Here is a 15191-nt window from a genome sequence, read left to right on the forward strand (position 1 = left end):
TCATTTTGTTGTTTTGTTAATTAACAACTGAGCGATAGGGCATTGAATTCCACGAACTCTGTGCCCTTATGCCATATATGGAGTTACCGTTGACATCATCGCCCTTTACACTACACTACACTACACGTAAGACTATAATTCGATCGAGGTACTAGGTCTTATGCCTGTAAGATTCAAATTCAAGATTCAAGAAGCTATTCACTTGTTCAAGTGATATTAAGATCCGTATAATTTACGTTCACCCGATGTGAGGCTGTGCGGGAGTAAATTTTGTGTGGTTTGACGCGAATAGGTAAGTAGGTCATATGACATGTAACAATGTACAAGCAAAAAGAAAGCTAAGAGATGTTTGCTGATTTCTTTGCTCACATGCCATACATGTAGATCAATTTAGTTTACATCTGTATAACTGAAGTAATGGATTCATTTTGCTGTTTCATCGTAATGGCCATAGTTTAACAATATTCATTTATTGCGTTATGACTTAATACAGCTACCCGGAAGTGGCAGAACCTTGCGCCATAGAGTGTCTATTGTTTTCTTCCGGATCGCCACAGCGAATAGGGAAACGTTTCATGTCAGTTTCAGTTTTACTTAGATACGGGAAATTTCACTCTGGGGAATCCTATATCTGAACTCGACGCTTGTCTGAGAGTTCATTGGGTGAAACCCTGTGCCCAAGTCGAATAATGAGCAAAGTTCAGGAGCGTGACTGGCAATGAAGCTACCACAATACTGTATCCATGCGTGTGAACTGAGGGCCATCGTCATTTTTTTGGCCTGTCTGTTTGTATCCCATTTAAACACGTAGTCGGACGTACTAGCAGTATTAAATAAGATATTACTAGTATATCTTGGTCAGAAGATGGATCCAGAATCATTATTTTGCTACTGTTAAGCAGTATAATAGAATAATTTCATTTGCTCTGAGAGCCTATTTAGATGGCTGTGTCACGATAAGTGTTTATCTGTAACTAAATCAATAACTGACCTCTGCGCAGGGTCTACTGTAACGTGACCACGGCATTTGGAGTTTGCAACATTGGTGATAGGCCAAAATGCCGCTGGACACTGTATTATGTTTGGACACCTCTGGCAGTATGGCCGGACGAGGATTAAGAGAGCTGAAGAAAGCTGTGGATAGTTTTCTCCATGGTGAGAACAATCAAAATGTTATTTCTGTTAAAAGATTTCATCTTTTTAATCCTTTTCATGCCAGATTGTTTTTATGACAACCGAGATATTTACTTGTATGTACGGTATGCATTTGTTTACATGCAAACCAAAAATGGAAGCAATATAGCCTGGCGTGATTTTCGACGAGTTGCTGACGTAAGCATCACAAACATTTTCACAAAATACAGACTGATTACATTTTGTATTGCTATAACCATTGCCTCATGATATTATCATGCAAAATATTACGTAGAGCCCAGTTTTAAGACTATCACATAGAGGGCGCTCCTCTGGTAGATTTCAAAAGTGAAAGTGAAAATTCTTCAATTCTATTTCCTCTATAAACTTTTTCTGTTTGTCATTTATACATCTAAATACTATTTTTCCTTGTCTGTTTATCGTAATTTCAGTCGAGTTCAAAACGAATTTGACGAGAATCTCGAAATTAAGATGTGGAATCCGAAATTACATGTCTGTGCAGTAATTTTCTAACGACAAATTTGCTTGTAGTACACACGCGAATCGAAAATACAATGCTTGAAGGCTTCTGTGCACAACGTTACTTCGAATTTGCACTGATGGGAACATAACAAGAAATGACTAACGTAAGATCGATTTTTAGACACTCGTAAAGTGTTATCACTATGACAATGACAATACACGGCTGCAAGCTGTACTCAAACACGCCAAAGAAAGATAATAAGTCTAATCTAGTCAGACGAATAACGTTTTACCCATGATACATGTAATTTCATGCAACGTCAATTTATTTCGTTAAACCTGTTTATCTAAATTAGTTCAGAATAATTTATTCTTTATCCACCAGAAACGAACATTTCTCAGTCTCAAGCAAATATCTATCTTCAGTGAATATTCAGAACCTAATACTACCTAAATTATAAAATTAACAATACTTGGTATACACTAACAAAGGTTTAGAAAACCTGGCGCTAGGATAAGTAAGAATCTCTCCGGGCAAAGCATTCCATATTTTTACTCCGTTGTAGATAAAACTTCTTTTACAAATTGGGTTCTGTGCCCTGGAATATAAAATTTTCTCTCTTTGCAGACTGGTATTGCGTTTGTGGATCTGCTTACCTTTAAATACATTCATTTAATCAGGGGCAAAATTATTCATAACTTTCATAACTTTGTACTTAACACTGATTCATTAAAAAAACTTTCACGAATAGACAACCACCTTAAGGATATAAATAAAACATGACTTGGAGTATTACAATCTTGATCTAATCACTCTAGCAACAAATTTCTGCCGTCTTTCAATACGAGATAAAAGAATGGTTGAACAATGACCCCATATGTTCGAACAATAATCACAATGTGGTAAGTGAAACAATTATAACTGGTCAACAGCTGCTGCAGCTTAAAAGCAACCTTACTACATATTTTACAGACATATATATCCCAAGTCAAAGTATCATCAATTGACAGATCTAAAAGCTTTCCTTGCTTACAACATTCAAACTGCTCGTCATTACGCACAACTTTTATACATTTGTCTATTCTAGATTTTTACAGGGAGGTTCCAATTATTATCACCACCTTGGTCTTTTCTGAATTTATACTCATGTTATTATTACAAAAACAGCTAAAATGGATTTCATGTTACCATTCAGCTTAGTTTCAAGTTCTTGGATATTGTGGCCCACCGCTCATGCCACTTTGTCGTCAGCATACATATTGATTTCTGAATTTTCTAAAGCTCGGGGAAGATCATTAATAAAAAGGAGGAAGAAAAGAGGGCCTATAGAATTGAGTCCTGAGGGGCACCAACACTAAGTGGAAGAGCATCACTCAGGGTCCCATTAAAGCTAACTGACTGGGATCTATTGTTAAAATATGATGCAAGGAAAAGAACAGTTTTGTTGGAACACTCATACAGTTAAAGTTTTTGCGGCAATATATTGTGATTTACAAGGTCAAACGCTGTTTCTGAAGTCAATCAACAGGAGTCCAATTCTGAGCGATTAAATCTAGCACTTCAATCGTTCTAAAGAAATTGCATGTACCGTTTTTTCTTAGTAGTTAGGATCATCTCGCTTTTTTTTTTTAGGGTTTTTTGTACTTTCAGTGTTTTTAAAATTTTTGAATTTTTCTGTACAATTTTCTTTCTGTGTTTTTTTTAAATGTAAATTGTGTAAATTTTGTTTTACTCGACACTGTTTTAGAAGAGCCAACGGCTCAACAGTTTAAAAAGGTTAAATAAAGGCTAATAATAATAACAAAAGAAGAAGAAGCATTTAATTGTTCTCATTTTCGATTAGGTGTGGAAGTCACAGCTCGCGAATGCAGCCTGAAGGAAAATGTGGCTGTTGTGGAGTTTGGTAAAAACGAAAGAATTGTACAGCCCCTAACGAATCAATACGACAAAGTGAAACGGGCTGCAGGTACGTAGGGAGCTCTGTTGTGGTGTTCAATAAACTGTGCCAGTCGAAGTAGCTAAACAGTAGTTGTGTTTCAGCATCGACACTGTCCGTACTGCTCTCGTGCTATGATATCTGGTGTATCCAGTACAAGGATCGAGTGATTCCTTATGGCGTGTCATGGATTGTAGCTGGGAGGAATTTTCACACAGCCACTCTAATTTCCCGCCATGATAGCGCGATAAATGATTGAAATCAACGCAATTCTCTGTAGATTTAGAAAGTGCTTGATCTCAATCACTCGTATAACATAACTCTATTTTGCAAAATGTCATCGCTATACACCAAGTGCCTTCGGTACACATGGAATATACGTGTAGTATACGTCCACCCATAGTCTTGAATCACCACACGCACGTCTGTTATGACGTTATTTGACCAATGTGAACTGACTATAAGGAAATACTTTGTGTAATGCTAACCACATTTATGGTTTCTATCGCAGCGGGCTTGCAGGCCGGGGGACGCACCCCTATGTTTGCTGGACTGATGAAAGCGATGGAGGAGATTCTTCAGAACGGTAGGTTGTGAATAATACATAATATTTTACTCAATGTGCTTCGAGCCAAAAATCCAGGCACCATCGGGATCCTCCGATAGCACACCTCTGGTAGTTGACATTATTTCATAAAAATGTAAACTCATTTTAGGGGATATTATCGTAAAAACGTATTTTTGCAAATTTTTCCTATATTAAACGACTGATCACTGGCTAATATGAAGGTTGATTACTATAATTTGAATGTACCCGACAATATATGGCATTGAGACGTTTTGCCCAGTCAGCTGCTTTGATAACCAGTCGTCCTTTTTACATGATTAAAACAGTGAAATTTAAGAGACTCCAGGTTCAGTACTGGACGATTAAGAAATATTTGCCTATTTCAAAGTTATTCATGTGAAATCACATAAATCGACCTCACATACCCGTAATGCAATACATATATAAGATTACAATGTCATTACTAGAAACGCAAAAAAAGTCAATCATGGACAGTTTTCGTCGCCGTCAGTCACTTAACCTTAATTACTTACTCCCACACTTGAGGAACTGTCGTGTTTCATTGTAAACCGATACAACATCGTTCCGATGAGATCTCGTGTGTATGGACACACTCGAAACATTCGCTTGCTTTGGTCGGCAGGTGGCGTTCTCCAAATATCTGGGAGGCGGATAACTCCCAGAGTAATCTTGATGACAGATGGTATACCGACAGACGAGAACGGCGAGTCAGACGAGGTAAGGTGGAAATTTTGGCATTCGAGTTGCCTTCAGTGTAAATTTAAGAGCGATACTGTTAAAGTGTGCTCTTTTTCGAAGGCTTCATGAAAATTATACGACAGTGCTTAAAAAAGATAATTTAGATCCACACATTTTCCAGATCTAAGACTATAACCAGATGTTTGGGGAAGTTAACATTGTGAATAGGGGGTACGACAATCTTAAGAAATATAAAATAAATACATATGTCATATTTTTTACGTTTTTGTGTATGATATTAAGATATCAAAACGTTTTGACCAAAAATTGAATCATTAAAGGTTTTCCTGTGTGTATAAATGTAAATAAGTCAATACTCGCAGTGTTACCAGCACATTTCAACTATAGTCGGATCGTGGACTATTTTACTCAAACGTTGATATAATTACAACACAAAGCGAGTCAATAAATAAAGAAATCGATCAACTTCACTGCTTAGATCTTATATTTTATATCATATTTTACCAACTTGGTTACAATGGAGACAGAACGTGAAAAAAGAAAGAAAATGAGTCATATATTCTATACTTCGATCCATACAGGCAAAAATACAAGTCTTAAAAGCAGCTGCAGCATTTGGTCCAGGATATAAAGAAGTTGGACTTCCTCATCCAATACCTATCGCATGTGTTGGATGCGGTGAATGTGATCCGGTAAGTAGCATGGTTGTCTATGTGAAATGGTGCTGCAATGCTTAGCTATATAAACATTAAAATTTAAACAACAAGATTCTACTGATTAGTGAATTTTAAGTGTGTTTATAATTTTAATTGATTCCTTGCTGTAACATTTAAATAATTAGATTGAAAGGAAAATAAGAAATTGACAGCTTTATCATACAATAATTTAATTGACTGTAAAAATAATTTGTAACAACAGTACACACATACACAAATAGGCAACGTGGTACACAATTATAAACTGTAGGTGAACGGTTTTGTGAAAGTGTTATTACCCCATATGAAACGACTGCATATCGTCGCTTCGATCAATTATCTTTCAAATAGTTATTTTCATTTGCTTGATGATTTTAGTCCTTGTCATAACGTGAAGCCCGGTTGGCAAAAGACCTGTAATTCACTTCCGGGTATAGTTTGGGTGAAAGGTAGAGCAGACCTTTGAGTTTTGATACCTCGCATTGGTGATTGTTTGGTTAGAACTTTGATTGGAAGTATTTTTGTAAAGATAAGTGACTGTGTACCTGAGTCAAAATGCAGAGTGTTGTGAAAGATGGCTGTAGCATTTTATGATGCTGGAGGGAGTATATTGCCCATAAAAATCATGAAAATTAGCATGATTTCTGCATAAACACCTCTAGGGGCGCTATTTTCATCATAACTAAAATTTCCGTGGACTTGATCATACGAAACTTGATGAGTAGTCAAGCTGACATTGACCTAACACCTGTCAAGAGGATTCGTGTAGCTGAATGTTTTAAAATGGGGAAATTCGCTACTGTGGTGGCCCATATGGGATATCTATTCTGTCTTGTGCCAGCCATCAGCTTTCAGGTGGATTAAGTTTATGTACTATATGTGATATAGCGGGTATGTGTGGATGCTTTATGACCTCTACAGCGTATGGAGGAGTCACGGTCAGAAAATTGTAACAACTTAGACCAGTTTCTGTTTTAAAGATTGGGATTTATTTTTAAAGCAGTTTTGACGGCGATGTCTTCGCTATAGGCACCGTACGTTGTGAGTTCGAATACGATCGAGAATTAACTAGATTTCGTACATTCTTTTTACCGATCTAAGGAACTGCTCGGGGCGATTGCCAAACTTACCAATGGTATGTTCGTCGTTGTCGACAACGTTGAAGAACTGAGCACTTTCTTTAAAAGACAGGTTGGTAAATAATATAGTGTAGTTTAAACTGTTTCATCAATTGGCCATACTTTAATTAGTGGACTTGCTCGAACCTATCATATTATCAGAACCTCACTGCTTATACATTGTCTCATTTGCATACATCTGTGCACCTCGTAAATTGCATTAGATGTCACTGCAGGTCAAAAACACCAACTAGTCTTAAAATGGTGAGCAATTGGCCATACAATGTTTAGAAGATAAACAATAAATACGGGGCGTTGAGTGTAATCTGTCGATATGGTCTTACCAACAGGTGCTACTGATTCGATTTGCCGCCAAATTTGCAGACGGTAAGCAAAGTTTTCATCGACAATATAAACGTGTTAAATTTTTACGGTTGTCAGTATTGCACAAACATATCACACATGTCTCCGTTTCAACAACTCGACTGACATGTCAGTTGCGTCAATCGGGCATGAGAAGGGCATTGCTGAACGAACGAAATGAAGATTTAACGAGTAGGCAAATTCTTTGAATTCTCATTTTCTACCCACCATGTGTAGTATTAATGAATTACTACCATGAAGGTCACCACTTAAAGATATATAATCATCAAAACTAACGTTTAAGTAATTGCCAAACGCAAAATGGACCCAGGAATTTTGAATGGCCCTTTATAAGCTGTTGTTCATAGGTTCCATTATTCTTGGCTGGCATTAACGGGGAGGTAGCGCACGGTTCCCAACTACTGGTACTAGTGACAACTCTTGACGTTATTTTGTTTTGATTTCTAACAACGTTTATTCACTTTTCCATGACAACCTACAGCCAATCAGGCTATGGCATTATGACACCGATTTCAACGTCGCTGTAAAAGATGTACGATTTTTAAAATGAATAAACTTTTTTCGAAAATAAATTAGGGCTGCCTTTGTCCATACTGGTAAAATCATAAGCAGTCACATTGTTGTGATTCCGCAGACAAACTTGTACCAGTAAAATCATAATGAAGTGGAGTGAAATGAACTGATTGTGTAATGTTCTGTGACAATTTTGCAGACATGGAGAATCTATGTTCTCTGTTGGTGATGCGTGAATTTATGAAAGCCCTTGGCGAAGCTGTAGAAGAAGCGGAAGCACAGGCCATGATGGGAATGTTGATGGGTATGATGGGAATGGGGAATAGGGTAAGTTAAGTGTTCACCAATCAGGATGGCTCATACATGTATGCAGACATAAACGAACGTCTGTTGTCTTTTAGATAAATCCTCTGTGACCAGTCTAATCATCACGTAGCGAATGTACAGATTTGAAAATTCTTACATTCTGTTTATCTATCCGTGACAGGAACTTGAAGGGTTACCGCCGCTAGGAAGTAGGATAAGACGCGGAAAAGATTGGAAATGGAAGGACCAAGATAAAAATGGGGTTGGAACAGTAATTGAACATGATAAAGAAGGTAAACGGTTAAAGTTCCATTAGCTGTATCTTCTTGCGATTTTTCCGTTAGTTTTGATTGAAATGATCACTGAGTTATGTTGAATAGCCTGTCAAATAACAGAGAATCGCATATTATTCGGAAACATTACGTGCCCTACAACTAAATAACATGTGATTTTACAACGAAAATTTCAATTTTTGTCCGGACAGAAATACAAACTCTGTTGACACGCGGATTGCAACGTAGGCATTCTTCTGCACCTGCGCGAGCCATTTACAGCAATTTCAAAATAAATATTCATTACTTATGCCCGGCACTTACGTCGTAGTCCATTGTCCGAGCACGTTGCGTAGCCAGATGTCTGGCAATCCATGACGCAATGTTGTTTTCATCCCGCAATAAACGTGAACTTGTACATCTGGCGTGATCGCGGCGTCACCATATCTGCGTTCTCCCCAGCACGCTGAGCATGCCAGACGTCAACAAACGAGCTCGGAAGGGCAACACGTTTGAACAAAAATTAGCAGTTTTATGTGGCTATAACATCACAAATCATGTTTGTTTCTTCGTAAAACAATATTTTGCAACAAATATGAGCCTCCAACATGGAATTTGCCGAGGTAAAAAATGGTCAAAAGTTACAAATAATGGCCCTTTAAAATATGTAACACTCTTTTGACAAACTATTACTATTTTATTCGAATGTAAATAAAGGACAACATTATGCAATCAATATGGCGGCTCAATTTATCGTCTCTGCAATGTTATCAAATCATGGTGATATGCGCACTTATTTCCACAAAATTAAAAAAAGAAAAGTTTGTAAAAGCGTTCCATTAGTTTCAATTGTACAATTTAACGTTCCAGGTTGGGTACACGTTGAATGGGACCACGGGGACGACAACAAATACAGATGGGGAGCGGAGGGTAAACGAGATCTTAAGGTAATATGACATTCTCCTTCAACCATTTCGTACCTTATTAAATTAATGTTAAATGTACATACATACAATGAAACAAGGGAAATGTTTATGCCGTCTCTGCTTTTCTTTGATAATTTTCAGACTGTTGATGAACCACGTATTTTGAAACCGGGCGAGGATATCAAAGTCGGAGTGCGAGTTCAAAGAGGTATGTAATAAGTCGTCATGGGCTCCGTACTTAAATACCTGACGAACTGAGATGAACCATGTGACTCTATCAGTCCAATACATTTAAAATCCCCTTTAGTTGTAAATTTTTTGCGTTTTACTCACAAAATATATATCAGCCAATCTCCGGAGAGATGTTCCGGATTCCTGTTATGTAGCCGCGGCAACATTGTCTCTAAAAGTGTCAAAATTTTAGTCCTTGGTAATTGATTCGGTCGATTAACTTCAGGTGGTTACGTGTATATTTGTGCCGCCATATTTGAGTTACGACTCGAAAATATTAAGTTGTTCAAATCTAAGTCGTGGGTTCGCCACTTATGTTTGAAAAAAACGTACCATGGTTAAACTCCGGGAATCACTTTTACATAAGTTGCATTCGATAACAAATTTCGGAAAAAAAATTGCAGAAATGGGGCTTTAGTATCGGTTTCTTCAGTAATACCATTATCATTGCTTGGATGGTAGGTTCATGTTGATTTTATAAAGTTGATGAAAGTCTCACAGATTTGACAACTTGTTATTTGAAATGTTTTAATTACACGGTTGTTACTTGACTCAGGTAAAGATTGGAAATGGGATAACCAGGACGGTGGTCCAAGCAACATAGGATTTGTCTATAGAGTGCATACAGGAGCTAAAAAGGGCTTGGTGCAGGTCAGTTTCAAATAATATGAGCGAAAGTTTTGTGCATTTTCGGTACGAATGATCGGTGTTATTTATCATTTGAAACGAAATGCAAAAAATTGTACGGATACCAACTCTAATAACTATTAAAATGACTTTATTCGTATAGTTTGGGATACAAAGAGTTGACGGTAAACTTACCGGTTTTAAAGTACTAGAGTCCTCCAACTACTTGTGAAACATAATCTTACATGTAAATCAATATTGAAAATGCTTTGTTTGTAGGTACGGTGGCCGAGTGGTGTCAAGGCAGACTATCGTTTCGGATATGAAGGCAGCTATGATCTAAGAGTAATAGGGTAAAGTCACTGATTTATCTTCAACACTAACACATTTTGGAAATTGAGAGCGACAAATCTTTAAGGGAACAGAAGTTGGATAGACTATGGAACGAAGGGAAGAAGTTGAACCAATCGTCAATTCATTTAGTAGTACTTAGTCTTTGTTTGCGGTAACCGTAGACACAAATATGAATATGGGAATATAGTATTGTTATTTTCGTTTCTGAAAGCAACGTTCCTCGATGTTAAAAATGATAAAAAGGGTTACAGATTACATTAAATCAGAAACTGCAAGTGTTTTCAGATTTTCTTCACTAGACAATCTTATAAGGCACCCCGGAGTTGCATCCCTTCGTTAAAGCAGAGCTTGTTATATTCAATTTCTTCTCGTTTTTGAAAGTGAAGTTTATACACGAATAAAAATTCATCAGCAGATATGTCTACAATCGACCCGAAGCATCGTTTCTACAGATTTGTAAATAAGTAAAGCAAACGCAAAATATAGATTCTTCTTGTCTTATCAGAAGTGGAGCAACGCCCTCAATAGTGAGTACTGCAACGCCGAAGTTGGTTGAAATAGACGACAGTGGAAGTATACCGAAATCAACAGTAGCAAAAGCGCCCCCAACGTTATTGGCTATAGAGAGTGGTCGGAAAACTCCTGCCGGAGCCGTGCAAGTTTTGCCGCCACCTCCGACGTTACCGAAGTTCACCGAAAAGCTAAAGGCACAGAAAAATCGTGAAATACTGGAAAAAGATATCGGTAGGTTGAATGTCTTGTTTTGAAGACCTTTGAGGATTTGTTTTACAGTCTAAGAATGAACGGTCAGCCGTCAAACGTATCAGTTATGCACAATATAAAGACCCTATCACATCTTCATATTGTACTGTAGACGGTAAAATTCTTACACCATCGTGTAGAGACCTGTCTCACAGGTACACCATCATAATAACCCTATGAAGTCGCTACTAACCCTGACCTGAGGGCTGTGTACCAGGTTCATGACACGAATCACACGTATGGTCTATTGACTGGTTTAATACTCTGTAATCTATAATGCCGAGCGGCTTCTAATGATAAAAGTCTTTCCAGTCTCTCTCAGTTAACCAAACGTGCGTTTCTCTATAGGGCAGTAACGAATGAAAAAGGATATGCTAGAAGTTTGGATTGTTTGTAAGGTAGCATACACGGTATGCTTAGGACTTGTCAAAATGTGAATGAATTAGCAAGCACTCTGTAAAGTCCGTCGCAGTATGAACTGATTAAGTGTTAGTCCGTGTTAGAGTCTTTAGGGTCAGTAGATATCTTAATGCATATAATGTCTAGCTTTCCGTCAATAGGTCTACCCGTCCGTGTCTGCCTACATGTGTCGGTCTGTTTGACTCCTTAAATTTCTCTACACTAGTATAGCGCCGTAAAAAGTTTACACCACTTATTTCGACTCGGGACTTTCTTTTCAGGGGCTGCACCAGCTGCAGTAAGTTCGGGAAAAGAAAAAGTAACCTGCTGGAAATGGAAAGATGACAGTGAACAGTGGCGATTACTTGACGATCAAGTGTGCCAACAATTGGAAGCTAGCTACAGACAAAATCCCGCTGGCTGTGTCTCAGTAACCATCGGCAAGTACGGGTAGGTTAAGAACTACCTATCGTGTCTGTGATACAAATTATTCTTATGAAATTCTGATAACACAACATTAATGAAGTTGTGTCGATTACTTATGAAATTGCATTCATAATACCGACAGTGTGGCTTTAAACAAAATGTTCATGCTCTGAACAAGACTATACAATATATGTTGGCTATTCAAAATTTGAAAGGCAAAGCAGAGCAAATCAAAGGAAAACGCATTATGGTGGTATTCCAAGAACCTCTCTCTAATATCATGAAGAAATTGATGATTTTTTGTTTCAGACACTAGTTAATTTGCTTAAAGAGAATATCCAAAGTGTTGGTATTAATTTATACCCAGGTACAATTTCGACTTCACCAAGATGAAACAAGTCAATCAGCAAACTAGAAGGGAACGTGATATCAGGAGAGAAGGTAGATACTTACAATATGTCTGCGAAAAACAAAGGAAAAGAAACATAAACGCGAGAGTTCACATAGATAACGCTGTGATTGTAATTTCACACATAAAGAATATTGGCGCTTGCTTTGTGGAATATTTCGGAAAGATGCTTAAAGTGAGATCCAAATATTATTATGTGAATTAGTACCATATTCATAAATGTTTCCTAATTATTTTCATATTACGCTTAAATTGTTTTTTTTCTTCTCTCCCAAATTGTAGATGTTGAACGTGACGAATATGATCTCCTACTGGAGCTTGAAAAAATGCTGCTGTGACCGGGTCATCATCACCTGAAAGGCAACAGCTATTTTTGGGTTTTCTCTATCCTGGGAAAAGACAAATTTGCAATTCTTTTCTTATTTACAAAAACACCATTATATAGTAGATTAAAAGTCAGTTTTTGCTGGAAATATATGAACAAAAGGAAAAAAGCACATACACACTCCAACTCCAGCATTTTAGAAAGTAATATGATGCATAACTTCACAATTTTTCATTGAGATTTGTTTTTTCATACTCTTTCAGCATTAGCCTAATCATTTTAATGCGAGTCTGGTCTAAAAAATAATATATCGACAATATATCGATATTAACTGCGTAATTATTAACAGCTTACTGAGCGGGATGAACAGATCTTAAAATTAAAATAATGAAGATTCCTACGCATGGTCTAGCGTGAGAGAATTTTCAGTCTTCGTCTACTTTTCATCATCATCATCATCATCATCATCATCATCATCTTCGATGTCTCTGCCGCCATCATCGTTCCACAACAACCATCATCATCATCATCATCATCATCATCATCATCATCATCTTCGATGTCTCTGCCGCCATCATCGTTCCACAACAACCATCATCATCATCATCATCATCATCATCATCATCATCATCATCATCATCATCATCTTGTAAAACATCGAAAAGTTTCAACTCATTTATGTTTGATAAAGAATCGACATTTTGAAAAATTCTGCCACAACGGAAAATATTGATATCATATATTTGCAGGATATTTTTATTGCCATGAAATCCTTCTCTTTGCAGCTGTACCGCAGTAGTTGTGACGGAAGCGAAAACAGTTAACACACTTATAGGGCCAGTAGTAAAGGTCAGGGGTAAAATTAATCACTCTGTATTTTATACCGAATGCAAGATGCAAAGTGTGAGCGGCGTTGAGGCACTATATATATATCTGACATAACATATCTGTAGGAACAATTCTCATTGTATCATAGACAAACAGGCAAGTGACTTACCGTGTGTTGGCGTAACTTTGTGTATTATTTGATAAAACATATTTTAAGCGGTTTATTTTCCTACATTATCCAAAAATTGGAATTCACATCATTGTTGAACGTTTTCATTTGAATTCTCGCCTAGGATTCTGTCTGTGTATATGTGCCGATAGAACATGACTTAGTGGTAAGGATGGAGACTCGAGTCAACAGACTTTGTCTGAGTGTTATAACATCATTTACAGTGATTTTCCCCGTAATTAAGTTTGTAAATAGATGAATTTATAAATAAATGTCATACATTATTATACCCAACTGTAGCCCACTCATGATTATGACGAGTGTTTGATACATTTAGAAGTAGCTATGACATAGCCATTTCTAAATGAATCAACACGTCAAACACTAAGGTTTGTGATAGCCATTATTACCATAGGAATAAAGGACAACACATTGACCATTAACGTCTATGGGTCAGGAATGGTGACACGAAACCAAGAATGAACGTAGCCGAGCACAATAACTCGGTCTTCCTTTCACTCAACGCTCACAAATAAAAGTTTATGGTAAACACGAAGCCCCTTGTTTTTTCATATACCAGGAACAATAAAAATTTCCCAATTTTTGCAAAAGTTTGTGTTTGCAAGAGACTGGTTTGTAGAAGTACATATATGAGAAAATATAACATAAACATACAACAATACACGCATTCGCTTACACTACTCGTTGCCCTTTTTGTTGTCTGCACATTGAACAAAATAATTTGGCTCAAGGTTTAAGTATCGTGAACTGATACGAACGATAGTGAAAGCGCTCACTGAGCGCAATTATGCACTGCTATGCTTGGGTGTGCCGTCTACGATAATCGTTGTGGCGTAGTGAAAAAAGCACGAATTGACTCAAATTAGTTAGGACGCATTGCATACTTTCAAATGTCAGTGAATATTTAAATGTTTCAATATTACACATATTCATGGGCCTGAAAGGGACCGGTATATCGACACACCACGATCTGAATGGGCCTAGTCTCGAAACTAACGGTGTAATAGTTGTATTCGCACTTTGCTGCAGATTGAAGTAATAAACCAACAGATCTATAGATATACCACTTAATTTCCTTGCAGTACACTCCATCGTTCGTGCCTGTATGTCGTCACGGTGAACTTGTCAAAATCTCGTTGTAAACCCTTCGATTGAGGTGGTTTATTTATAATTTAAGGGTATATCATGTGACCATATTTGATTAAAGTCTCTAAAAATAGTAGGAACTAATTTGGGATAATTGGAGAGTGGATTCCTGTTGGTTTAATCTGCAAATGTAAGCTCATCTGCTTTTCTTTTTAAGTTACACAATTTTTTATGAGTAGTTTTTAATATTGCAACATTCAACTAAAGGGCACCTAACACTTTTGAGAAAGTTGAAAAATATGAAGATCCAATTATCCCAAATGAGTTCCAATCGTGTTTAAAATTTTTGATTCGCAAGGCACGGCAATATGATCTACAATAATGGTAAAACTGCATGCAGTGCCGCTTTCAAACATGATCATCTTGCCAGACACATAATAATCAGCCATTAAAAACGAACTGATTTCATTTCTTTTAGAAGGTTAGGACGACAATGAT

The 15191-nt window shown here is 37.1% G+C and overlaps 1 protein-coding gene across 1 annotated transcript; it reads left to right on the forward strand.

Moving 5' to 3' along the window:
* Positions 1-68: 68 nt before the first annotated feature.
* On the forward strand, positions 69-13970 carry LOC139147415 (uncharacterized). The gene is made up of 18 exons (XM_070718511.1): positions 69-292; positions 1002-1155; positions 3462-3584; positions 4066-4140; positions 4766-4860; positions 5424-5534; positions 6639-6728; positions 7006-7042; positions 7752-7879; positions 8040-8151; positions 9001-9077; positions 9198-9264; positions 9844-9938; positions 10194-10267; positions 10774-11012; positions 11711-11879; positions 12223-12296; positions 12547-13970. The coding sequence occupies exons 2-18, from the start codon at positions 1059-1061 to the stop codon at positions 12600-12602; spliced, it is 1719 nt and encodes a 572-aa protein (XP_070574612.1). The 5' UTR covers positions 69-292; positions 1002-1058; the 3' UTR covers positions 12603-13970.
* The last annotated feature ends 1221 nt before the right edge of the window (positions 13971-15191 follow it).

This window comes from Ptychodera flava, chromosome 13 (genome assembly GCF_041260155.1).
Source record: "Ptychodera flava strain L36383 chromosome 13, AS_Pfla_20210202, whole genome shotgun sequence".
NCBI classification, from domain to species: domain Eukaryota; kingdom Metazoa; phylum Hemichordata; class Enteropneusta; family Ptychoderidae; genus Ptychodera; species Ptychodera flava.